Below are 26,836 nucleotides of genomic sequence, written 5' to 3' on the forward strand. Positions count from 1 at the left end.
GCCAAAGCAGTGCCTTCAGCCCGGCAGCGGAGGAAGCGGCAAAGGGGCGGGGATGGGGTGGGGTGGGGGAGGGGGCGGGGGTCAGGCAAGCGAGGTGGTGGTAAGGCGCACCTGCCTGCACTGTCTCAGAGAAAGCTCTGGCTGTGGGGACATGGTTTCTGTGACAAGGCCCTGGCTCCCCCAACAAGGCGCACTGTGCATTTTCTGATCTCCACATTGAAGCTTGGGGATTTTCAACCCTCCCCCTTGCAATGTTCCTCCTGGGCCAGTTCCTCCCCATAATTGCCTGTTTGCTTATTGGAAGTGTTTCTGGTCTGCCCCTCAGGCAACAGTCTGAAAGGTAAAGAATAAAGCGCAGACATGGAGACAAACGCAGCTCCAAAGGAAACCTCCAGCAGCAGCAACAACAGAAACCCAGGTGGAAGAGGGGATGGAGAGGAACCAGGTAAGTGCAGGAGAGGCGGCTTGCGGGGCAACAACAGATCATCCTCTGTTTGGGGCTCTGGGTAGGAGTGCTGCCTCTGAGATGGGCTGATGTGTGGGGAGCGGATGGGAGGGGGAATCTCGGCTCTAAGGAAAGGGTCAGCAACCTGTGGTCCACGGGGGTCGTTTAACCGGCCCCTGAGCCACCCCCGAACTGAGCTGCTTGTTCGGCGAGTCCCCGCGCACTGCAATAAACCAGCGCAGCACGGTGTGGGGACTCGCTGCTGCGGTGCCGAAAATCGTGCCTATGCATGCGCAGACACCGGAAATCATGCATGCGCGCGCTCACACTCACTGACAATCTGGCCCACAGAGAGATCTCCGCTGGAGTGAACAACCCAGGCGAGGCAAACCTTGCCAACCTCTCCTCTAAGGTGCCCCAGCCTGGATGCTTGGGGGGCGGGGGAAGCCAAAGTTCTGCTTTGTATCATTGCAGGAAGGGACTGCAAAAGACGATCCCCGCTTTCTGGTTTGTGAACTCTCTAGGTCTAATGCACGCTCCTTGAGAGCCCCAGAGAGAGCCCAGCTGTCCTAAGAAGCTTTCAAAGAGGGTCCTGTCAAGGCTATCGGCATAGAACGTGGGTCGGCAAGCTAAGGCCCGGGGGCCGAATCTGGCCCAACTGCCTTCTGGATCCAGCCCGCGGACGGTGTGGGAATTGCTGTGGTGATTGGCGTGGGGATTCTGATCATTCGGGCTTCATCATTTCCCCCCATCCACACTGCCACGGCGGCGGCTCCTCCCTCCCTCCTCCTGGCTTCTCCCTGCCCTGGCTAGAGGAGGAAGGGGGCTGGGCTTTGTTGAGCTGTGGATGGCTGAGTGCCATTTTACACAGCCCTTCTCCGGAGCCAGCCCCTTTGTGCCACTCATTGTCCCTCCACCGAAACCGCCGCCCGCCCCTGCCGCTCGCAAGGCACAGGTAAGCAGCCACCGGGGCTCGTCTGGGGCTGTGGAGAAGGGAGGGGAGAGTTGGTGGCGTGGGGGTGGGGGTGGTTTTCTTCAAAAGATAGTCCAGCCCCACAAGATAAAAATTGTTGGAAGTGTAAGGAGAAGGAGGGGAATTTCCTCCATATGAGGTGGACGTGTCCTAGCCTTACCTGTCCTTTACAGAGCCAGCTTCCTCCACCTTCGCCTCCTCATTGGCTTGTCGAATCTGCCGCCGCATCCCCTGCTGCAAGCGTCCTGCAAAGCCGTTGGCTCCATTGCCTGCAAGGAGGAATCCAGTCCAGGGTGAGGGTCGCGCTCTCCAGCCCCCTGCCTACGCCTCCCTTCCTTCTCCACGGGGCGTAGCCACAAATCAAGTGAATAAATAAAAATACTCAGCAAACTGACCAAAGAAGTCGCAGGTACCTCGGTTCTGCCCCCTAACAAAAGTCCTGCCCCCCCAAAATCCTGGCCATGCCCATATGCTCCACACCTCTATGATGGCATCCAGCTCCTCTTTGATGGCATCCAACTCCCTCATGATGGTGCCCAACTGCTTGGTGCTGATGTCTTCACTACCATCAGCATCAAATCATAATCATAATCATAATCATAATCATAATCATAATCATAATCATAATCATAATCATAATCATAATCATAATCATAATCATAATCATAATCATAATCATTTATTACTTATACCCCGCCCATCTGGCTGGGTTTCCCCAGCCACTCTGGGCGCCTTCCAACAGGAGATTTAAAATGCATTAAAACACCAGTCATTAAAAGCTTCCTTCAAAGGTCCTTCCACCACCAACTGCAGCACCCTCCACCTTCCTTTGCTCAGAGATGGGTTGAGATTTGCAGGGGCTAGTTTGGTTTTCGCCGGAGCCCTGAGGTCCACCAGCTGGAGCCAGCTGCACAGCAGCAGCTCAGGGCAGGGGTGTCTACTTAGAATCCCGTCCGTGAAGAAGGCAGGGCATAAATACCCTAAACTGACTCCCCCCGACTCCATGCCTTCCTGAGTCCTTGCCCCTCCAAGCAATCCCCAAACTTACATAGTATGGATGGCAGCAGAGCCCAGAGGATGAGCGAGGGACCCATTGCGAAGAAGAAGGAGAACCTGGTGGACCTCACGCTGGAAGGCAGCTCTGAATGGTGCTCTAGGCTCAGATCGGCAGCCATATATCCTCCTCCCTCCCCCCTCTCCCCCGCCTCTCCTGGGTTGGGCTGGGACAGAAGCCAAGCGGATTTGAGTGTGTGGATCCAGCTGGCTCCTGGCCCAGATAATTTCCCCGTGATAATCAATCAAAAATAACAGAAGAGGCACCTGCTGGATCTAGCCAATGGCCATCTGGTCCAGCGTCCTCTTCTCACAGTGTCCAACCAGGATCTGGGCAGAAGAGCAATACCCTCCCCTGCTGTGTTTTCCAGCCCCTGGTTTCTGAAACATTGCTGCCTCCAACTGTGGAGACAAAGCATAAATGTGGTGCCTGGTAGCCATTGGTCCAGCAACAGGAACCAGTAAGCAGCCCTTATAAAATCACAGAACCATGGAATGGTAGAGTTGGACGTGGTCCAAGGGTCATCTAATCCATGCAAGAACCTCAGTTTAGGCATCCATGACAGATGACCATTTGGCCTCCACTTAAAAATTGCCAACAAAGGACAGTCCACCACATAGAATCATAGAATCATAGAGTTGGAAGGGACCACAAGGGCCATCGAGTCCAACCCCCTGCCAAGCAGCAAACACAATCAGAGCACTCCTGACATATGGTTGTCAAGCCTCTGCTTAAAGACCTCCAAAGAAGGAGACTCCACCACACTCCTTGGCAGCAAATCCCACTGTAAAACAGCTCTTACTGTCAGGAAGTTCTTCCTAATGTTTAGGTGGAATCTTCTTTCTTGTAGTTTGGATCCATTGCTCCGTGTCCGCTTCTCTGGAGCAGCAGAAAACAACCTTTCTCCCTCCTCTATTTGACATCCTTTTCTATATTTGAACATGGCTATCATATCACCCCTTAACCTCCTCTTCTCCAGGCTAAACATGCCCAGCTCCCTTAGCCGTTCCTCATAAGGCATCGTTTCCAGGCCTTTGACCATTTTGGTTGCCCTCCTCTGGACACGTTCCAGTTTGTCAGTGTCCTTCTTGAACTGTGGTGCCCAGAACTGGACACAGTACTCCAGGTGAGGTCTGACCAGAGCAGAATACAGTGGCACTATTACTTCCCTTGATCTAGATGCTATACTCCTATTGATGCAGCCCAGAATTGCATTGGTTCTTTTAGCTGCCACGTCACACTGTTGGCTCATGTCAAGTTTGTGGTCAACCAAGACTCCTAGATCCTTTTCACATGTACTGCTCTCAAGCCAGGTGTCACCCATCTTGTATTTGTGCCTCTCATTTTTTTTTGCCCAAGTGCAATACTTTACATTTCTCCCTGTTAAAATTCATCTTGTTTGTTTTTGCCCAGTTCTCTAACCTGTCAAGGTCATTTTGAAGTGTGATCCTGTCCTCTGGGGTGTTAGCCACCCCTCCCAGTTTGGTGTCATCTGCAAATTTGATCAGGATGCCCTTGAGTCCATCATCCAAGTTGTTGATAAAGATGTTGAATAAGACCAGGCCCAAGACAGAACCCTGTGGCACCCCACTAGTCACTCTTCTCCAGGATGAAGAGGAACCATTGATGAGCACCCTTTGGGTTCGGTCAGTCAGCCAGTTACAAATCCACTGAGTGGTAGCATAGTCAAGACCGCATTTTACCAGCTTCTTTACAAGAATATCATGGGGCACCTTGTCAAATGCCTTGCTGAAATCAAGGTAGGCTACATCCACTGCGTTCTCTTCATCTACCAGGCTTGTAATTCTGTCAAAAAACGAGATCAGGTTAGTCTGACATGACTTATTTTTCAGAAATCCATGCTGACTATTGGTGATCACAGCATTCCTTTCTAGGTGCTCACAGACTGTTTGCTTAATGATCTGCTCCAGAATCTTCCCTGGTATTGATGTCAGACTGACTGGGCGGTAATTATTTGGGTCCTCTCTTTTCCCCTTTTTGAAAATAGGAACAACATTTGCCCTCCTCCAGTCTGCCGGGACTTCGCCTGTTCTCCAGGAGTCTGTTCCACTGTCAAACAGCTCTTACTGTCAGAAAGTTCTTCTGGAGAAAGTTTCCTCCTGGAGCAGGAGAAAACAAGCTTCCTCCATCTTCCATGTGAACAGCCTTTAAGATATTTGAAGATGGCCATCATAGCTCCTCTCAGTCTCCTCTTTTTCAAACTAAACAAACCCAGCTCCTTCAACCGTTCCTCATCACGCTTGGTTTCCAGACCAGTGATTGTCTTGGTTGGCCTCCTCTGTACCCATTCCAGCTTGTCAACATCCTTCTTAAATTGTGGTGTCCAGAACTAGTCACAGTATTCCAGGTGTGGTCTGACCAGGCCAGAATAGAGCAGGACTATGACTTCTTCCCTTGATCTGGACACTAGACTTCTGTTGATGCAGGCTAGAATAGCATTAGCTTTTTTTGCTGCTGTGTCACATGGTGGACTCATGTTCAGCTTGTGGTCTACCAAGATCCCAAGATCCTTTTCACAAGTACTGCTAGTAAGGAAGGTGTCCCCCAACCTATCTTTGCACATCTGGTTCTTCCTGCCTAAGTGCAGAACCTGACATTTCTGCCTGTTGAAATGCATTCTGTTCGCTTGCACCCAGTTCTCCAATCTGTTAAGGCAATATTGAATTCTGATTCTGTCTTCTGCAGCATTAGCTACCCCTCCCAGTTTGTTGTCATCTGCAAATTGGATGAGCATCTCCTCAATTCCTTCATCCAAGTCATTTATAAAGACGTTTAAACAACAACGGGCCCAGGACAGAACCCTGCAGCTTCTCACTTTTTCCAGGATGACGAGAAACCATTAATGAGTACTCTTTGGGTTCGGACACTTTCAGAAAGAAAATCTATTATGTACCTTGATGGGCCATCCTGGACTGGATGGTTAGATTTAAGACTTCAGGACTTTACAAAGAAGCCCAATCCACGTTTTAGTTCTTGAATGGCCTTTCTGAGCAAACTCAGGGAATGTACTCAGGGAAAAGCTTTCTCCAGTTTCAGAGGAAGACAAATGGCTGGCTTGTTGAATTGGTTTGTTTTTACTCGTTTCTAGGCAATCTGCTGTTTTCGTTTTTATTTTTTAAAAGATCTGTTTGAAGTTGATGGATTTTTATTTTTTGGTCTTGGTGTATGCATATTGGAATGCTTGTATCTTACCTTTTAGCAAGAACAGATGTAAAACTCTTCTGATTTAATTCTGAAATTCGTAAGAATGCATTATCGATGGATTGTTATTTGGGTTTAGAATGACTGTTAGGCTGACGTCTGACCATGTAGCCAGAAGGCATTTCAGTTGCAGTGAGTGTTTATCCCTGTGGCATAATTGTGGTGTTGTGGTTGCAGAGTTTAAAACATGGAGCCATAAATCCATCCTTTTTCAAATTTGGTGATGGTATCTTTTGCTTGCTCTTGAAGGAGTTGTAAATTCTCTTTGGTTACTTTTGCCATAGATGTATTTGCAAATACTTCCTCTGTATTTGTGACGGTTGGATGTTATAGTTAAAAAACAAACAAGAAAAAAGATGAAAAAAATAAAAAAATAAAATAAAAAGTATAGAAATAAAAAAGTAGATTTTTTTTTAAAGGGAAAAAAGTAGTAGTAATAATGATAAAAAATTTCAGTGGTGATTCAAGTTATAAAAAGGTAAAGGGACCCCTGACCATTAGGTCCAGTCGTGGCCGACTCTGGGGTTGCAGCGCTTATCTCGCTTTACTGGCCGAGGGAGCCGGCGTACAGCTTCCGGGTCATGTGGCCAGCAGGACTAAGCCGCTTATGGCCAACCAGAGCAGTGCACGGAAACGCCGTTTACTTTCCCGCCGGAGCGGTACCTATTTATCTACTTGCACTTTGACGTGCTTTCGAACTGCTAGGTTGGCAGGAGCTGGGACTGAGCAACAGGAGCTCACCCCATCACGGGGATTTGAACTGCCGACCTTCTGATTGGCAAGTCCTAGGCTATTTGGTTTAACCCACAGCGCCACCTGTGTCCCACGGGGATTCAAATTATAGTGTGAGATAAAAAACCATAAAAAAGGAAAATAAAAGGGGGTATTCACAATTGAAAGTGGATGAAATGATATATGTATGTAGGTATGAAATGTTTATTTCTTTGTTTTGGGGGAAGGAGAAAGAAAGAAAAAGAGAAGGAAGAGGGGGATGGGGTGAAAAAAGCAGGGCCATTAAGAGTCTCTCTCTCTGTGTATTTTCCTTTAAAAAAACAAAAAACAACAACAAAAAAGCAAAAAAGAAAAGAAAAATAACACTAGCAATAGCAATAACAATAACAGTAAGGTGAAGTAAGAAGTAAAAAATAGTGATGATAATGATGGGAGGGCAGGGGAAGGGAAACAATGATAGATTTCCCCCCCATCATCATCATCATCATCATGAGGAAGTCAGGGCTGAAGTGGCGGTCCCAGGAAGTGGCCTGTGTTGGTTCAGGAATCCTTCATAATTCATGAGAGTTTAAATACTAATAATAAAGTTAAGAAAAAAGAAGTTTTGGGAAACCCACCCAGTGCCCGTCTTCTCCTGGGGTGACACCGTTGGTGTGGCTCCCAGTTGGGCCTCTGCCCGCCTCCCTTGTGCCCATCGCCAGATGCGACAGTTAGATGTTGTGATGGGCAGAGATCTTGATAGCCAAGTGGAATTTGCCTTGCAGTTTCAGATGCGGATGTTGCTGTTTTATCTGATGAACCTGATGAATACCTTTTAACTAAGTTGACAGCAATCTGGGTGCTCTGTTGCCAGAATCAGGCCATCATTGTCTAACTGAATTATTATTATTTTTTTAAATATTTTTTTTTCATTTTCCAAACAATTTTATACAGTCAACAGATAATTTTGTTGGTTTTTTTGCAGTATAGTGACGCTGCAGAGAGCTTGCTGGGGAGATCATGCATTAAAAAGAAAGGACTCAAAAAGTACTTAAAGGTTTTAATAAGAAAAACAAAAACTCCATTAACACTAAATATATTAACAAACAAACATGACCCAACCACCAACCCATCCCCCAGGGTAATGGGAGAGCTAGGTGCTGCTCCTTATATACTACACCCAAATGCTGACACGCCTTAATCAAATACAACTCAGCAGCACCTGCTACGTTTCACAGCTGTAAAGCTGGGTCTCGTTAGTTTTCTCTGGCCCTTGCTCCGGCCCCTTAAAGACATACACATGGAGTGGAACAATGATGAACCTTCACATTTAAAGAAACCATTCAACATTTCCCCTGCGGTTCATCATTGTGGAACAAAAACATAAAGCATACTTTGTACATGTTTTTCATGTGTAACCTTTGGAAGAGCTTTAGTAAAAATGTCCGCAATTTGATTGTCACCTGGAACATAATTAAATACAACCATTTCATCAGCAACTAGTTTCTTTTAAATCTGCAAACAAATACGCAGTTTTTATATCTAGGTGATAAACGGAATGTCCACGTTGTGATGCATCTTTTAACAAAAGCTTAACTGTTTCATATTTTACACTTGGTGAATAACACAAATCATAATCTTCGCCTGGAATTTGTTGAAAACCTCTAGCAACTAGTCTTGCCTTGTACCTTACAACTTCATTTTTGTCATTCATTTTAACTCTATAAACCCATTTTGAATCAATAAGTCTCATATCTGGGGTTTGTGGTACAAGAGACCAAGTGTTATGCTCTTTTAAAGAAGCTATCTCAGAGTTCATAGCTTTATACCAATTTTCAGCTTGGTGCTTAGGTAAATTCTGAACATCATGGTAGCTTTTTGGCTCAAAAACCACCTTATTGGCATACACAGTATTAAAGTGTTCATCTGCGAAACGTTGTGGCTTCTGCCTCTTTCTATCTGAACGTCTCAGTCCAGAAGGAGAGTCAAACTCCTCAGACTTAATGGGACTGAGTGAACTACTAGTTTCAGGTTGTAAATCATCATTGTCAGACTGAAGAGGTGCCTGTAGGCTAAGCTCACGGTCAGAAAACTCAAGAGAATCTAACCTCCCCTCGGGTGCCTGTGACTTTAAATCAAACAAATTACCAGATTCAACAGGCTTTTTGTCTTTTTCCCATTAATTCAGAAGCACCATTTCCTCCTGCTGCTGCTGCTTCTTCCTCTTCTTCCTCAGTATCATTTATACCATTAGTATCTTGGAAAACAGCAACTCCATTCCAATTTACAGTTTGTATCATGCTTCTGGTAATATGAAATTTGCGAGTTGCTGGTATGTAAATTCTGTATGCCCCCTGCTGGTAGCCCATTAATTTTCCCTGAACACTACGTTCACCCAATTTCTGCTTAGCAGGATAATGCATAATTACATCTGAACCCCAAATGCGTAGGTATTTCAGATTAGGGCGTTTTTTAAACAGCTTCTCATAGGGGGTGACATCTAAACCAGAATGATAACTGCGATTTCTAACATAACAAAAGGCATGGAGCGCTTCAGCCCAAAAGTCTTTGGGCAGATTAGCATCGTGCAGATAAGTTTTAACCCCTGCCTGCAGGTCACGCTGCACAACTTCAACAAGCCCATTTTGCCAGGGACTTCGGGGGCAAGATAACTCATGAGTAGTCCCCTGCGCTTCCAGGAATTTCTCAAAATCCTCAGAAACAAATTCCCCGCCCCGGTCAGAAAACAGGTTCTTAATAGGTTTGTTAAAGTGCGTTTTTACCCAGTTGCAAAAAACCTTGTACTTCTCAAATGCTTGGGACTTCTCAGCTATTGCATAAGTCCAACAATATCTACTATACTGGTCTATGAGGGTAAGCCAGTACTTCGAACCTCCTAATGATGGTGGGAGTGGCCCAACTAAATCACAATGTACACGCTCAAATGGCTCAGTTACTTTCCTATCTGAGCACCTACCCTTGCGTGCAACCTTAATCTTATTCTTGCAACAGGATAGACACTGCATAAAGAATTTACATGGTTTTAAGTTGAGGCCATTGACAATATTCTGTGTCTTGGACTTCCGGGTTGGCGCGATCGGGAAATGGCGGATTCCCTCCGAGCTCTGGAGGGAATCGGCTCAGCGGTGGATGGGTCTTTGCCGTGCCGGCGACACGGGGACCCTTAAAAACCGCAGGCGCAGAAGCCTGCGGACTGAAGACTCGGCGGGTGCCTTAAGCGCCCCCCCTGATTCGCAATGAGCCTTTTTAAAGGCTACGGAGGGGATACAGGGGACGGCGTGGCACTGAGAGTCGACCGCTACCGCCGCTGAGCGAAGCCGCGAGCCATAACCGGAGAGCGCTGACTTCCTTCCTTGAAATTCGGACTGAAAAAAGAACCCGTGAGTAATTTGGAACTGAACTTTAAAATTTTTACCTTCTGAATTTGAGACGACCGGGGGGTGTGCCAAAAGGAAGTCCCCACACCCCCCCTTGCAGACAATCCAGAGCAACGAAATAAGAGCTAAGTTGGAGTGCCTACCCTGTAAAGGGTGAGTTTTAAAAAGACAGTAACTTCCAAGATTTAGAAAGGTAAAATTGAACAGGAGGGTGGAGTGTTGGAAGAGTCTTTGTTTTGTGGTAAACAACCCTCCCTCCCGGGCCCGGGAGCGACCTGCTTTGGAGCCGGTATAGAGGAGCAGAATTTGACAGCTGTCAAAAGCTGTCAAATGGACTATTAATAGTGAAAAAAAATCGCTGTTTAAGACCTCTCCGGATTAAAAGGAGTTACAATTGAACTAAAATTTTGGGAAACAAAGAAACAATAATACGACAGAGGATTGTTGGAGAAAAGATTACTCAGTAACCAGATTCCCTCTAGGGGGAATTCTGTGGAATTACAATGGCTGTGGGTGGAAAGATACTGAGAGAAATCGAAAGGATGTTTTCACTGGTGGGAACCTTACAGGAGCAGACTACAGCTATGAGTAAACAATTGACGACCTTGGATTTGGAAACAAGTAGTTCTGCTGAATGTAATGAGGGCCTGAGTGAGAAAGAACCCACAGCTGAATTCGAAACTATAAACAAAGAAGAGGAGAAGACTAAACAAGAAAGAGAACAAGTTATCTGGGAAAATACTAACCAGAAGCTGGCATCTGGAGAACACAAGCAAGGAGACTATTGGATTGAATCTACTTTAAGCCTACGAAAGATACAGAAGACGAAAGTGGAGGCCCTGGGACTTTATGGAATTCAGGAACTTGAAATAAAGAAGTACAATTGGGGCCTCCACATAGACTTTGATTTTGACTATCACCAAGACTTAGGCCTTGTGGAAATTCCTCAGCAGTTGCCTTTAAATATGAGAAGAGACTATGGACTGATTGGATTGATGGTTAAGGAAATCTTTCGAGACTTGATGATAGACAAAAAGGACTACCAACAAAATTGGCGGAGAGGGACTGAAAGAGATTTGAGAGCCTCGGATGTCCGGAATCCAGGCTAAAAACTGTTATTTTGGACAGGTCTTGGGAAAGGACGCAAAGCGGGGATGGGAGGGAGGGAAGTATTTAAATTTAAACAACACTCAAGACCAGGGGGTTTAGTAATAAGAAAATTATGTAAGAAAAAATGAGAAATCGAGGGAAGAGAATTGGGGTCCAACTTAGGAAAATTTATTTTTGTTTTTTATAAAAGGAATAATACTAAGACGGAAGAAATGCCAACTTGCTGACACAAATCTGGGAACAGGGATGCAGGGGAGGGGGTGGGGGGAAGTCAAGGACTAGGGTTAGAAAATAAGATTTCCGGGAACTATTCATGTTTGTTGTTTTTTATGTTTGTTTTGGTGTTATGTGTGTTGTTTGTGTTTATATAAAATGTGAAAACCCAATAAAATTTTTTTTTTTTTAAAAAAAGACAATATTCTGTGTCTTAATTACATCAGCAAAATTTAGGTGTCCCAGAATTCTGTGCGCCATGTGGACACACCCAGAATGTGGCCTTACATTCCTCAACCCCTGGCTTGACTGTGCTGCTCTGCAATTTATAGGCGATTGGGAGTAGGTTCGAAAATACAGTCTATATAAACCATCAGATTCCCGGGCATACAATAGACGTTTGTTCCCATCGAAAAACTCACACATAGACTTTAAGAAACGCACAGTTATGCCTTGACGAGCAAAACACCTTACTGATAATAAATTGTCCACTGACGGGCAGTAAATGCAGTTCGCTATTGTAATGTTTAAAGAGTCAAGTTTAACAGTACCCCTGCCAAGCGACTGCAGGACTTGTGAATTGGCTAAATGTACATTACCAATTTCCTCTTCGAAAGAAATAAACAAGCTTCGATCATTGCAGACGTGCTGCGATGCTCCTGAGTCGATAACAAAAGACTTCCACTTGGCATCTTTAATTCTTTTACGATCTTTAGTCCGAGCGTGAAAAGCTCGCAGCTCGTTTCTGTCCTTACGGTACGATGTCGGCTGCTGGGCTGACGACCGTGATTGACGAACAGAAACAGGCTTGGGAGAACTTTGCTTTCTTTTGGATCTGCAGTCCCTTGCAAAATGTCCTTGCTTATTGCAGAACCAACAACGCTTTGCAGCTTTAAATGCAGTTGTATCACCACAGGTTTGCATATGGTGTTCCTCATTCTTTCTGGAAACAGGAGTGCTTATGGCACAAGCCTCCCTTCTATCCAACTCGCCCATTAATCTTGCCGTTACCCCTTCCACAGTTAATTGTGCTGGTGGAACGGCAGATATCTGGCTAGCTATACCATCAAAGTCCTCATTAAGGGAACAAAGGATGATAAAAACATACTGAATATCCGGTATCTCCATGTCCCTTCGAATTAACTCGCCGCGTATTGCCTCCAGACGTCTCAAGTGTGCTGCCAAATCACCACCAGGCTGCAACTTCGTCTGGTACAACTGCTTGAAAAACGTCAATGCAGACGCTGACTCTTTTCTAACATGCACTGCTGCAAGACTGTCCCACATTTCTTTGGCAGTTTTCTTATTTCTTATATAGACTACTTGCTGGTCGCTGACTGCCAAATTAATTATCGCCCTGGCTTTTGCATCTCCTTTCGACCAAGCATTAGTCACAGGGTTAGGAGGGTCATTAGTTACATAGGTCCATACTTCTCTAGAGGTCAAAAGCGCCTCCACCCGAAAAGACCATAAACTATAGTTCTCATCTGTTAGCTGTGGGAAGACCAGAGCCTTCTCAGCTTCAGGAACCCGGTCAACCATTCTGGATATCTTCCAGACCCACAAAAACTAGGCTAACAGGAGAAGGAGTTTTCAAACCTTTCTCAGAGTCCAAAAATATGCAGTCATCCACTCAGCAGCTGGGCCCATAACCAAAGATGTTGGCTTTTTGTGCAGTATAGTGACGCTGCAGAGAGCTTGCTGGGGAGATCATGCATTAAAAAGAAAGGACTCAAAAAGTACTTAAAGGTTTTAATAAGAAAAACAAAAACTCCATTAACACTAAATATATTAACAAACAAACATGACCCAACCACCAACCCATCCCCCAGGGTAATGGGAGAGCTAGGTGCTGCTCCTTATATACTACACCCAGATGCTGACACGCCTTAATCAAATACAACTCAGCAGCACCTGCTACGTTTCACAGCTGTAAAGCTGGGTCTCGTTAGTTTTCTCTGGCCCTTGCTCCGGCCCCTTAAAGACATACACATGGAGTGGAACAATGATGAACCTTCACATTTAAAGAAACCATTCAACAAATTTAACACTTCGGCAAGGACAAGACGGCGGAATTAGTAGCCAGAGACTTTTGGTGGCCCCAGATGAGGGGAGAAGTCGCGGATTACGTCTCTAGGTGTGACAAATGCCAAAGGGCCAAACCAGTGCACAGGAAGCCGGCGTGACTGCTGGAACCGCTACAGATGCCACTCGAACCGTGGGAGAAAGTGGCCCTGGACTTTGTCACAGATCTGCCCAGCTCGCGAGGCAAAACAGCGGTACTCGTGGTCGTCGACCTGTTCACCAAGATGGCGCACTTCATTCCTTGCGCGAAGGTGGCCACAGCGGAACAGACAGCCAAGCTGTTCATCGACCACGTGTTCAAAGTTCACGGCTTACCACGGTCCATCCTGTCCGACCGGGGTCGCCAATTCATCTCGAGCTTCTGGCAGAAGCTGCTGGGCATCCTGAACGTCAAGATCAATAATAATAATAATAATAATAATAATAATAATAATAATAATAATAATAATAATTTATTATTTGTACCCTGCCCATCTGGCTGGGTTTCCCCAGCCACTCTGGGCGGCTTCCACAGAAACCAAAAAACACTAAAATATCATACATTAAAAGCTTCCCTGAATAGGGCCGCCTTAAGATGTCTTCTGAATGTCAGATAGTTGTCCATCACCTTGACATCCGATGGGAGGGCATTCCACAGGGCGGGCGCCACCACCGAAAAGGCCCTCTGCCTGGTTCCCTGTAGCTTCGCTTCTCACAATGAGGGAACCGCCAGAAGGCCCTCAGCGCTGGACCTCAGTGTCCGGGCAGAACGATGGGGGTGGAGACGCTCCTTCAGGTATACTGGGCCAAAGCCGTTTAGGGCTTTAAAGGTCAACACCAGCACTTTGAATTGTGCTCGGAAACGTACTGGGAGCCAATGTAGGTCTTTCAAGACCGGTGTTATGTGGTCTCGGCGGCCGCCCCCAGTCACCAGTCTAGCTGCCGCATTCTGGATTAGCTGTAGTTTCCGAGTCACCTTCAAAGGTAGCCCCACGTAGAGCGCATTGCAGTAGTCCAAGCGGGAGATAACTAGAGCATGCACCACTCTGGCCAGACAGTCCGTGGGCAGGTAGGGTCTCAGCCTGCGTACCAGGTGGAGTTGGTAGACAGCTGCCCTGGATACAGAATTGACCTGCGCCTCCATGGACAGCTGTGAGTCCAAAATGACTCCCAGGCTACGCACCTGGTCCTTCAGGGGCACAGTTACCGCATTCATGACCAGGGAGTCCTCCACACCAGCCTGCCCCCTGTCCCCCAAAAACAGTACTTCTGTCTTGTCAGGATTCAACTTCAATCCATTAGCCGCCATCCATCCTCCAACCGCCTCCAGGCACTCACACAGGACCTTCACCGCCTTCACTGGTTCTGATTTGAAAGAAAGGTAGAGCTGGGTATCATCTGCATATTGATGGACACCCAGTCCAAACCCCCTGATGATCTCTCCCAGCGGCTTCATATAGATGTTAAAAAGCATGGGGGAGAGGACGGAACCCTGAGGCACCCCACAAGTGAGGGCCCAAGGGTCTGAACACTCATCCACCACCACCACTTTCTGAACACGGCCCAGGAGGAAGGAGCGAAACCACTGTATAACAGTGCCCCCAGCTCCTAACCCCTCTAGACGGTCCAGAAGGATGTTATGGTCGATTGTATCAAAGGCCGCTCAGAGATCCAGCAGAACTAGGAAACAACTCTCACCTTTGTCCCTAGCTCGCCGGAGATCATCAACCAGTGCGACCAAGGCAGTTTCAGTCCCATGATGAGGCCTGAATCCCGACTGGAAGGGATCCAAATGGTCCGCTTCTTCCAGGCGTGCCTGGAGTTGTTCAGCAACCACTCGCTCAATCACCTTGCCCAGGAATGGAAGATTTGAGACTGGGCAATAGTTGGCCATACTGGCCGGGTCTGAAGATGGTTTTTTAAGAAGCGGTTTAATGACCGCCTCTTTCAGCGGATCTGGGAATGTTCCCTCACAGAGGGAAGCATTCACCACCCCACGAAGCCCATCGCCCAGCCCTTCCCGGCTTGCTTTTATTAGCCAGGATGGGCAAGGATCAAGGAGACAGGTGGTTGGTTTCACGCGTCCAAGCAGCCTGTCCACATCCTCGGGGGTAACGGATTGAAATTGATTCCATGCAACTTGACCAGACAGGGCTCTAGCACTCTCCCGCCCCAGCCCTGCTCCCATGGTGGTGTCTAGCTCTTTCCGAATATGAGTGATTTTATCTGCAAAAAACTTTACAAAATCGTTGCAGGAGATCTTGGGGTCTTTACAAGGCCCCGGTGGTAAAGGTGGTTCCGTTAAATTGCGGACCACCTGAAAGAGTCTCCTGCTACTATTTTCTGCAGATGCAATAGAGGCGGTGAAGAAAGTCTTCTTTGCCGTCGCTATCGCCACTTGGTAGGCTCGACGTTGAGCTCTAACCTGTGTCCGGTCAGATTCGGAGTGAGTTTTCTGCCACCGACGCTCTAGCCGTCTCAGCGATTGTTTCATCGCCCTCAGCTCCGAAGAAAACCACGGGGCTGTCCGGGCTCCATGCAATCGGAGAGGGTGCTTCGGAGCCAGACAGTCGATAGCCCTGGTTAACTCCGCATTCCAGCGGGCCACCAGGGAATCAGCTGAAAGGCCATCAACATGGGATAAAGCATCCCCTACCACTCTCTGGAAACCATTTGGATCCATTAAGTGGCGGGGGCGGACCATCCGAATTGGTCCCACCTCCCTGCAGAGGGGAAGGGTCGCAGAGAAGTCCAGTTGCACCAGGAAGTGATCTGACCATGGCACTTCTTTGGTTTCACTTTTACTTAGTGTCAGATCACCCACGTCACTAGAGGTGAATACCAGGTCCAAGGCATGTCCATGACTATGAGTTGGGCCCAACTTATTCAGGGACAGCCCCATGGAGGCCATGCTTTCCACGAAGTCCCAAGCGGCCCCTTGTAAGGTCGTGTCGGCGTGGATGTTAAAATCCCCTAGGACAACCAAACTAGGTGTCTCCAGGAGAACATCCGCCACGACCTGAAGCAGCTCGGACAGGGAATCCTTGGTGCAGCGGGGAGGTCGGTACACCAAAAGGAATCCTGTACTGCCCCTATTGCCCAACTTCCAGAACATGCACTCAGAAAACTGGGTCTTCCCAGTAGGACGCCTGATGCAAACTAATGACTTCCTAAAAATCACTGCAACCCCCCCTCCCCGCCCACATGACCTGGGTTGCTGTGCGTAAGAGAAACCTGGTGGGCAAGCGGCAGCAAGGACAGGCCCATCTGCCTCACTCAACCAGGTCTCTGTCACACAAGCCAGGTCAAATCCTCCATCCACAATCAGGTCGTGGATGGCAGTGGTTTTATTCATCATTGACCTGGCATTACACAGCAACACCTTCAGGTTATGTGGGTTTCCCCTGTTGATTCCAGTATCCATCTGGTCAAGGCCAGACCCGGAGGCAGGGATAGTCTTCAAACAACGACTAAACCTGCCTCCTCGGTAATGACATGGTCTGGTCTTAGCATAACTCCGCCTCCTGCCCATGATCACCGAGATCGGATGTCCCAGTGCTTCCCCCCCTGTGGAACTTGTCCCAGCCATCGTGTTGGCTGGGGCCTCACTCCCAGGCAGCCCTGATCCCGCCCCTTAAAAACAAAACACAAACTATACAGAACCAATAAAACAACAGAAAACAAAAACAGAACAATTCTACTAAAATTAATCCCCAACCAAATATCCATTACACCCACCCACCCCCAACAAGGGAAAAAAGGAAAAAAAGAAATACAAATTTAAATTGCCACCGACTGCTTGAGGACATTTTAAAACACATTGGAACAGGGAAGCAATTGCAGAACACTTCCCAGCTTCCCCAAAAGTTTGTTCCAAATAAGGGCCTGGGCCAGTTGGAGAAGGCCCTGGAAGGGAGCAGGCCCTGCAGTCCTCACCCAGCCGATGGTCCGAGGCTTCCCTGCAGCAGGAGTCCCTTTATAGCTGGGAGAAAGGGCCTGGGCCACGCCCCCTGGGCCAGTTGGAAAAGGCCCTGGAAGGGAGCAGGCCCTGCAGTCCTCACCCAGCGTCGGCACGACACCCGCAGACCAACGGACAAGCGGAGAGGGTCAACGCCATCATGCAGCAGTACCTGCTATGCTACACGAATCAACAGCCCTCGACCTGGGTGGACTACCTACCGCTGGCCGAGTTTGCCTACAACAACACGAAGCACGGGTCTACAGGGGTGACACCGTTCTTCGCCAACAATGGGTGGCATCCCAGAACCTTCCAGGGGTTAGAGACGAAGGGGGAGGGGGAGCCACGGGGTGCAGAGCATTTGGCAGCAGAGTTACAGGAGGTCCACGAGCAACTCTGAAGGCACTTGGAACTAGCAAAACATGCCTACAAAATGCAGGCAGACAGGCACAGGAGAGTCGGGGAAGACATCCAGTTGGGGGACTGGGTCTGGTTAGCGGCCCAGGCAGTGCCGGCCAGAACGTTAGCTAAGAAGAAGCTCAGACACAAGCAGCTAGGGCCTTACCAAGTCGAGGCACAAATCAACCCAGTGGCCTTCCGGTTGACACTCCCGGAGGGCTCCAGAATGCACCCGGTCTTTCATAGGTCAGTGCTCACACCCTACAAGGAACCCCACAGGTTTCAGGCGCCAGGGAACGCACCAGACCCACTCAGAAAATCGCCAACAGGGGAGGAGTCACCGAGGGCGGCGCCACTCAACGAGGTCACGGAGATTTTAGACTCGAGATGGGGGGAAGAGGGAGTGGAATATCTCCTCGCCAGGGAAGGTACCCCGGCCAGTGCCAACAGGTGGGTACCGGACTATGCCCTGGAGGAGCACTACCTCAAAGAAGAGTTCCATGCACTCTTCCCACACAGACCTATGCCGGCAGATTATTTCGACGACTGGCTTTTCACACTCACACTTTCTTTTTTTTTTTTTATAAATTTTTATTAGTTTTACAGAATTTTAGAAAACAAACAAACACTTAAAAAGACAAACATACACGTATAATTTCATAACATATTTTCATAAACCTCTTTTCTGGGACTTCCCCATACCCCCCCTTTCTGCATCCCAATGTCCATAATTTTATAGCAACTCCCAATTGTTACTTTCCAACCTCTGTCATCTTAGTCATCTCTGTATTCTGACCTTATATCACTGTATCCCTTTGTTCCTGAAAACCACAACACTCTAACACTCATTAAGTTTATAATAGTCCTTAAGATAACTTTTGAATTTTCTCCATTCTTCTTCCGCCGTCTCTTTTCCTTGGTCACGGATTCTGCCTGTCATCTCGGCCAATGTCATATAGTCCATCACTTTCATCTGCCATTCTTCCAGAGTGGGTAGATCTTGTGTCTTCCAATATTTTGCGATGAGTATTCTTGCTGCTGTTGTAGCGTACATAAAAAAAGTTCTGTCCCTCTTTGGCACCAATTGGCCGACAATGCCCAAGAGAAAGGCCTCTGGTTTTTTAGGAAAAGTACATTTAAGTACCTTTTTCATTTCATTATAGATCATTTCCCAGAAAGCCTTAATCTTCGGGCATGTCCACCAAAGGTGATAGAAGGTACCTTCAGTCTCTTTACATTTCCAACATTTGTTATCGGGCAGATGATAAATTTTTGCCAGTTTGACTGGGGTCATGTACCACCTGTATACCATTTTCATAATATTTTCCTTTAAGGCATTACACGCCGTAAATTTGATACCGGTGTTCCATAACCATTCCCAGTCATCTGACATGATGTTGTGACCGACATCCTGTGCCCACTTAATCATAGCTGATTTGACTGTTTCATCCTGTGTATTCCATTTCAGCAACAAGTTATACATTCTAGATAAATTCTTAGTACTAGGTTCTAACAATTCGGTTTCTAATTTTGATTTTTCCATCTGGAAGCCAATTTTCCTGTCCTGTTTGAAAAATTCCATTATTTGATGGTATTGAAACCAATTTTGTACCTTGTGCTTCAGTTTCTCATAACTTTGCAATTTGAATTTATCTCCATCTTGTTCCAAGATTTCCCAATACTTCGGCCATCCGACCTCCATATTGAGTTTCTTCACTGCCTTGGCCTCCACTGGTGAGACCCATCTAGGGGTTTTGTTTTCCAACAGATCTTTGTATCTTATCCAAACATTAAACAATGCTTTTCTAACAATGTGATTCTTAAAGGCACTATTGACTTTATCATACCATAGATATGCATGCCAACCGAAAGCATTATTGAAACCTTCCAGATCTAAAATGTCTGTATTTTCGAGGAGCATCCATTCTTTCAGCCAGCAAAATGCTGCTGCCTCATAGTACAATTTTAAGTCCGGCAGGGCAAAACCCCCTCTTTCTTTAGCATCTGTCAATATCTTAAATTTGATTCTGGGCTTTTTGCCCTGCCAGACAAATTTCGAGATATCTTTCTGCCACCTCTTAAAACATTCCATCTTATCCAGAATCTGCAAGGTCTGGAACAAAAATAACATTCTAGGCAATACATTCATTTTAATCACAGCAATTCGGCCTAACATTGACAATTTCAAATTTGACCATATTTCTAGATCTTTTTTGATTTCTGACCAACATTTTTCATAATTGTCTTTATACAAATTCACATTTTTAGATGTCAAATAAACCCCTAGGTATTTCACCTTCTTAACCAGTGTCAACCCTGTCTCCTCTTGGAACTTCTCCTTTTCTATATCTGTTAAATTTTTTCCTAAGACTTTGGTTTTTTGTTTATTCAACTTAAATCCAGCTACCTGGCCAAACTGTTGTATTATTTCTAAAACCTTTTTCGTACTAGTGTTTGGCTCTTGCAAAGTCAATACTAGGTCATCTGCAAACGCTCTTAACTTGTAACCGGACTTCCGGTCGGTGCCAGCGCTTAATGGCGGTCCTGCCTCCGAGCTCCGGAGAAGGACTGCTTCGCAAGTTCGGGTCTTACCCGCTACGGCGAGCGGGGGACCCCTAAAATCTCAGGCGCTGAAGCCTGAGAACAAGGAGACTCGGTGGACACCTTTGCACCCCCCGGTACCGTGAAAGAGCCTTTTTAAAGGCTACGGATCGACATCGGGAGTGAGCGCGGTGCTGAGAGTCGTTACCCAGCCTGCGAAGTGAAGCTGCGTCGCCATAAGCGGAGAGCGCCGATTCCTTCCTGAAAAGAAAATTTGGACTGAATTCCCGTGAGTAGGAGCTGAAAAATAATCGGGACCCTTTAAACTCTGAAAATTGAGCTAAAAGCGGGAGATTAAATCAAGGAAGTCTGCCTCCCCCCGACTGCATGAAAGTGAAAGCAACGGAACTCTAAACTTGCATCCGCTGAAACCCGCTCTTTAATTAACCAAACCGGACACTTAGACCTTAGATCTCCCCTCCAGCTAGCAGGGCAGAGGGGAGGTGAATGAGACTTTAATAACTGCATGATTCACCTGAAGTAAAAATCCTCCGCTGTCTTATCTATTGAAAGTACGAAACGGCCTGCCTCTTTAGAACAATAGGTCACTGAACTGACTTTTGCCTGCAGAGTGATACTGTGACACAAAGTTACACAGTGACTGGTTACAGTATATTACAAGAATAAACAGCATAAACTGGGAAACTGTGGCAATTTGCAGCTACAAGCTTTTAGTAACATTGACTTTGACTGTGTTAATCTTTCTTTTTTATATCTTTGGACATTCTCCTTTGTTCTCGTACTTGGATACTTTATTTTATGGCCATTTTGATTTGCTCCCCCTAGAGGGTAAAGTAAAGTTCGGCACGGCCTAGGACAGTGGAATTTTCCAACGGGAAACAGCTCCCGTGGGAAGTGACCTTGACATGAGTGGCGCACAAGAAGAGATTGTCACAAGAGCCAAAATCAGGCAACAACAACAACAGCTGCAACAGCAACAGACAAAGAAAAGAGGCTCAATTTCAGCTGCAACTCCAGGACCAGCAGGAACAACAGAACAAGAAAAAGGAGCAGCTGCCTCTATGGAAGCTGTGACAGACGCTCTGCTCAAGATAAATCAAACTCTGGAGTCTTTGACAAAACAGACTTCAGAAAATACACAAAAATTAACAGAAATATCAGCAAGACTAAACCAGAACACAGAATCTATAAATAAATTGGTGGAGGAAAACGCTACTACACGTCAAATTGCCGAAGATGCTAAAGCTGCTGCTGGAGAGACGCAAGAGAAATTAGAGCCGATTGCTAAGAAGGTTTATGAGCATGACGCAACTTTGGCCTTGTGGGAGTTACAGAGAAAAGAGAGAAATTTGAAATTAAGATCGATTCCGGAGAATGAGAGGGACAACCTTGCGGAATACCTGACACGGGAGTTTGTGGACTGTTGGGATCTGGAGAAAGACGAATTTAAAATTACAACAGCTTTTAGACTGGGTAAAAAGCAGGACAGAAAGACTCCGAGAGACTGCCTGATTACATTTAGATCCAAGGAGGAAAGAGACAAAATATTAGGACTACATTTTGAAAAGGCCCTGCAAATTGGCAACTCAACTGTACAGATCTTTAAAGACATCCCAAAATACATTTTGGATTTAAGAAACTTTTACAAGGACCTGGTTCTTTTGTTAAAGAAAAATTCCATCCGCTTCAGGTGGGAATTTCCACAAGGATTGTCATTCGACTACAAGGCAAAGAAGGTGAAAATAAAGACAATTCAAGATAAAGACAAATTCTTGGCAAGAAATCAGGAGGACCTGCAGAAGGGGACTGTGGACGTACTTGCAGAACAGAGGAGAGCACTAGATATTTTGAATCTCTCGATTGGACCAAAACTACCACCATCAGAAGAAGAGCAACAACTTGGAGCTGTTGGAGGAGCTTTAGGAAAATAACAAGATGGCTCTGCAATTCCTCAGTTGGAATTGTAATGGGCTCAATGGGCCTTTGAAGAGAAGACAAGTATTTCATATATTGAATAGAGAACAGCTGGACTTGATATGCCTACAAGAAACTCATATAACTAGAGCCCACAGGAGACTACTTACAAACAAAAGACTAGGACAAGAATTCGTTTCTTCAGATAAAGTTAAGAAAAGAGGAGTTGTAATATATGTGAAAGAGAAATGGGCTCCAAAAATGATATTTAAAGATGAACAAGGGAGATATTTGGCAGTGGAGATACAAGTACAAGGAGAAAAACTCTTAGTTGTTGGAATCTATGCACCAAATGAAGGCAAATCTGACTTCTTTAAGAGACTTTATGAAACCTTGACGGACTATCTGGATTACAATATGATAATTATGGGAGACATGAATGGCGTGGTCTCCACTAATATGGACAAGGCACAAAGACTAACAATTAGTAAGGAAGGGAGACTTCCTAAGACTTTCTTTGAAATGACTGAAAATATGGACTTGATAGATATATGGAGAACAAGGAACCCTCTGGAGAGAGAGGGAACCTTTTTCTCCCAAGCAATGATGACCTGGACCAGAATTGATCAAATCTGGATTACTAGTGGTATGGCTCCAAAGATTAAGAAGGTAGAAATCTGCCCAAAAACTTGCTCCGACCATAACGCCGTGAAGATGGAAATGAAACTTACAACAACTGGTCAATTTAGATGGAGAATGAATGACACCCTCTTTCGAGACAAGGAGATTCTTACGAAGGCCCAAAAAACTTTAAAAGACTATTTTGAAATAAATCTGAGGGCCGACGTTGAGAAAAGAGTGATCTGGGACGCAAGCAAAGCGGTGATGCGAGGCTTCTTGATTCAACAAAACTCAATAAAGAGGAAAAAACAAAATGAGAAAAAAGAAAAGATTTTGGAAAAGATAAAGGAAGGAGAGAAAAAATTAAGAGTAAAACCAAAGTCCCAGGAGATTTTAAGAGAGATCAAGTTATATCAGACACAATATATGGAATTGATGAACCTAGAGATTGAATGGAAGATAAAGCAGATGAAGCAAAAGACATTTGAATCAGCAAATAAATGTGGCAAACTTCTGGCATGGCAATTGAAGAAAAGGCAGAAACTAAATACAGTTACTAGCCTAGAAGTGGATGGAAAGAATATATCTAAACCCAATGAAATTAGAAATTGCTTCCTGAGTTATTTTAAAAAACTTTATACTCAAGGCCCGCAAAATGAAGAAGATATAGATAAATTCCTTGATAAATATGGATTACAAAAAATCTCTCATCAAAGTAAGATGGATCTGAACCAGAGAATAACAGAACAAGAGATAGAGGCTGCCATTCAGAATATGCAACTGGGCAAATCTCCAGGACCAGATGGATTGACTTCAAGATACTACAAATCGCTGAAGGAATGGCTGATTCAACCACTAAAAGAAGTCTGTAATGAGATCCTTGAGGGAAAAAAGACACCTGAATCGTGGAAAGAAGCATATATCTCACTCATACCAAAGACAGAGACTGAAAAGACTCAACTGAAGAACTACCGCCCAATATCACTACTTAATGTGGATTACAAAATTTTTGCAGACATATTGGCAAAAAGATTTAAAAAAGTGTTGATGGAGAAGATCCATAGGGACCAAGCAGGCTTTCTCCCTAAAAGACACCTAGCAGACAATGTAAGGAATGTGATAGACATTTTGGAAAAGTTAGAGGTGAACATAAACACTAAAGCAGTATTGATCTTTGTGGACGCGGAGAAAGCCTTTGACAATATTTCTTGGAGTTTTATGATAAAGAATCTTCATGGGATGGGGGTAGGTCAAGGTTTTGAGAATGGTATGGCTGCAATATACTCTGAGCAAAAAGCTAAATTGATTGTAAATAATGTAGTGACGGAGGAACTTAAGATAGAAAAAGGAACACGACAGGGGTGTCCAATTTCCCCATTACTTTTTATTTCAGTTCTGGAGGTGTTGCTGAACATGATAAGGGAAGACCAGCAGGTTAAAGGAGTGCAGGTCGGAGCTAAACACACTCACACTTTCAGCCAGCACGTTCCAGGGGTTCTCATCAGCTGAGGAAACGGCGCCAGAAACAAGCTCCCCAGAGGGATCACTCTCAGGGTTTGGCACAGACCGCTCTTATTGGTGGGACAATCAACCGGAGGTGGGGTGGAGCAGGGAACTGCTAAAGGGGCCCTTACACGCAGCATCACCCGAGGTAACAGGGGGAGGGAAGGACATGGACGTGTTGGAGGAGGATCCTGGGTTCGAGCACGAATGCAGGGAGATGGAAGCGGAGGAGATCGACGTCGACGAGCCCATTACGGGCTGGCCGGATCCAGCTGGCCGGCTGCACACCTGGGGGAAAGAACGGTATCCCGCACTCACCCCCACAGCACTGGAGCACCCGGAACCCGCACCCGAAGAGGGGGAGGGGGGAAGGGGGGGCTTCGAGGGGGGATGGATGTCAGGGGCTCAGGAACAGAGGCACAGGGGAGAGAGGAAATGGAGAGTGAAGGGGAAGAATCTGAGGGCAGTGTAGGGGAGTATGACAGTGACCCGAGAGATTCCATGAGATTCTCCAGGGAATCAGAAGATTCCCAGAAGGAGGCGCCGATGGTCAGGGCAAGGGGTGTCCCAGGGGGGACACACCAGAAACAAGGGGCCAGCGGGGACTCCCAAAGCAGCAGCTGGAAATCAGGACCAGCTTCCCCACCAGAGCGTAGTGGGGGGGGGAAGAGTCCCATGTGTCAGGGCCAGCGTCTCCTCCAGCAGGGAGAGAAGATGAGTCAGGGCTGACCACGCCTCTATCGGAGAGTGGGGGAACGGAGGGGAGGTCAGGTCCAGCTAGCCTCCCCAAAGGGGGAAGCAGTGACAGGAGCAGTGTAACGGTCAGGAGGAAGGTTGCCGGCTGGGCGCGTGCGCCAAGTTCGAATGTACAGGCGCGTGGGACAGCAGAAAACCCGGATTGGGAACCAGGTCCTAAAGCCCGCCGGAGGCAGGGGGAAGACTCAGGGGATTCAGCGTCAGAAGAGTCTAGGAAGGGCGAGACCCCAGCTGACAGGTGGAGCCAGAGGAGGAAAGAGCAAAGGAAGAGGTGGAGCAAGGCTAGAGTCTTAAACTGGTGTCTGGGGGGAGGAGATTCAGATGGAGCTTCAGCGGTCTAGAGTTTCAGACGTAAAGCTGCACGCCACGGATGTGAAAGTGAAAATGAACTTCAATAAAGACTTTTGTATATAACAACGAACTGCCGTTGGTCCTTTGTGAGCTGGGACCTCAGGCAGCTCTGACAGTATCATTACTGCTTTTACCTCTTCATCATTTGCATGCCACTCCAGCAACATTTTATACATTTTAGACAGATTTTTATACTCATTGTTCAATACCTCCACTTGAAATTTTGATTCTTTACCTTCATACCCGCACATTTTACAATCTTTTTTAAACATTTCATTGATCCGATAGTAATGTAACCAGTCATAAACAGATTCTTTCACCTCTTCATAAGTTTTCATTTTCCATTTCCCCCCCTCTCTTATTACCATTTCTCCATATGTTGTCCACCTCCCCCTCATATTGATTTTTTTCACACTCATCACTTCTAATGGTGAAATCCAATGGGGGAGTCTAGGTTCCAACAAATTCTTATATCTCTCCCACACCTCTATCAGTGATCTTCGAAAGATGTGGTTTTCGAAACCTTTGTGAATTTTTTTCTTTTCATACCATAGATATGCATTCCAACCAAATCTGTTATCATATCCTTCTAAATCTAACAACTCTCCATTCTCTAATTTGATCCATTCCTTTATCCAACAGAGGCATGATGCTTCGTAATATAATTTCAAGTCTGGCAGGGCGAAGCCACCTCTTTCTTTCGCATCTGTTAATAACTTAAACTGAATCCTTGGCTTCTTGCCCTGCCAGATATATCTTGAAATTATTTTTTGCCATTCTTTAAAAATTGATGCCCCCTTGATTATCGGCAATGATTGGAAAAGGAATAACATCTTTGGTAGCACACTCTTTTTTATTGTAGATATTCTCCCCCAAAAGGACAGTTTCAATCTTCCCCACACCTCCAAATCCCTTTTTATTTGATTCCACATGGGTAAATAGTTGTTTTGAAAGAAATCAATGTTCTTGGGGGTTAACCATATTCCTAAATACTTCACTTTGTTCACCACTTCTATCTCTGTCCTTTGTTGTATTTCCTCAATTAATTCTTGATTCATGTTTTTAGCAATTATGTTTGTCTTTTTTTTGTTGAGATAGAATCCCGCAACTCGACCAAATTGCTCTATTTCTTCTAAGATTCTTTTGACACTTTCCACTGGTTCTTCTAACGTCATTACCAAGTCATCCGCAAATGCTTTAACTTTGTATTCATTTTTCCCTATAGACACCCCTTTTATATCTTCATTTTTCCTTAATGATTTTAGCAAAACTTCCAGCTCCATAATGAATAATAATGGAGACAATGGGCATCCCTGCCTTGTACCCTTGGTTATTTTGATGTCTTCTGTAGTATAGTTGTTTACTATCAGCTTCACTTTCTGTTCTGTATATATTGCCGTTATCCCAGGAATACAAGTGGGAGCTAAACAGCACAAATTGAAAGCATTTGCTGATGACTTAGTATTGACTTTACAGGAGCCAGAATCTAGTACTAAAAGGGTATTGGAACTGATTCAAGAATTCGGACAGGTAGCAGGTTTTAAGTTGAATAAGATGAAAACTAAGGTTTTAGAGAAAAACT

At 45.8% G+C, this 26,836-nt stretch overlaps 1 protein-coding gene across 1 annotated transcript in view; it reads left to right on the forward strand.

The window, feature by feature from the left end:
* The first annotated feature begins 244 nt into the window (after positions 1 to 244).
* The window catches only part of LOC308588311 (uncharacterized protein), a 185,902-nt gene continuing 159,310 nt past the window's right edge, over positions 245 to 26,836 (forward strand). Inside the window, exon 1 of the mRNA XM_081196785.1 lies at positions 245 to 445. Within this exon, the coding sequence (XP_081052911.1) occupies positions 361 to 445 (85 nt within the window). The 5' untranslated portion in view covers positions 245 to 360. The remainder of the gene's footprint in view (positions 446 to 26,836) is intronic.

Source organism: Podarcis bocagei (assembly GCF_964188305.1).
Source record: "Podarcis bocagei genome assembly, chromosome: 5".
NCBI classification, from domain to species: Eukaryota; Metazoa; Chordata; class Lepidosauria; order Squamata; family Lacertidae; genus Podarcis; species Podarcis bocagei.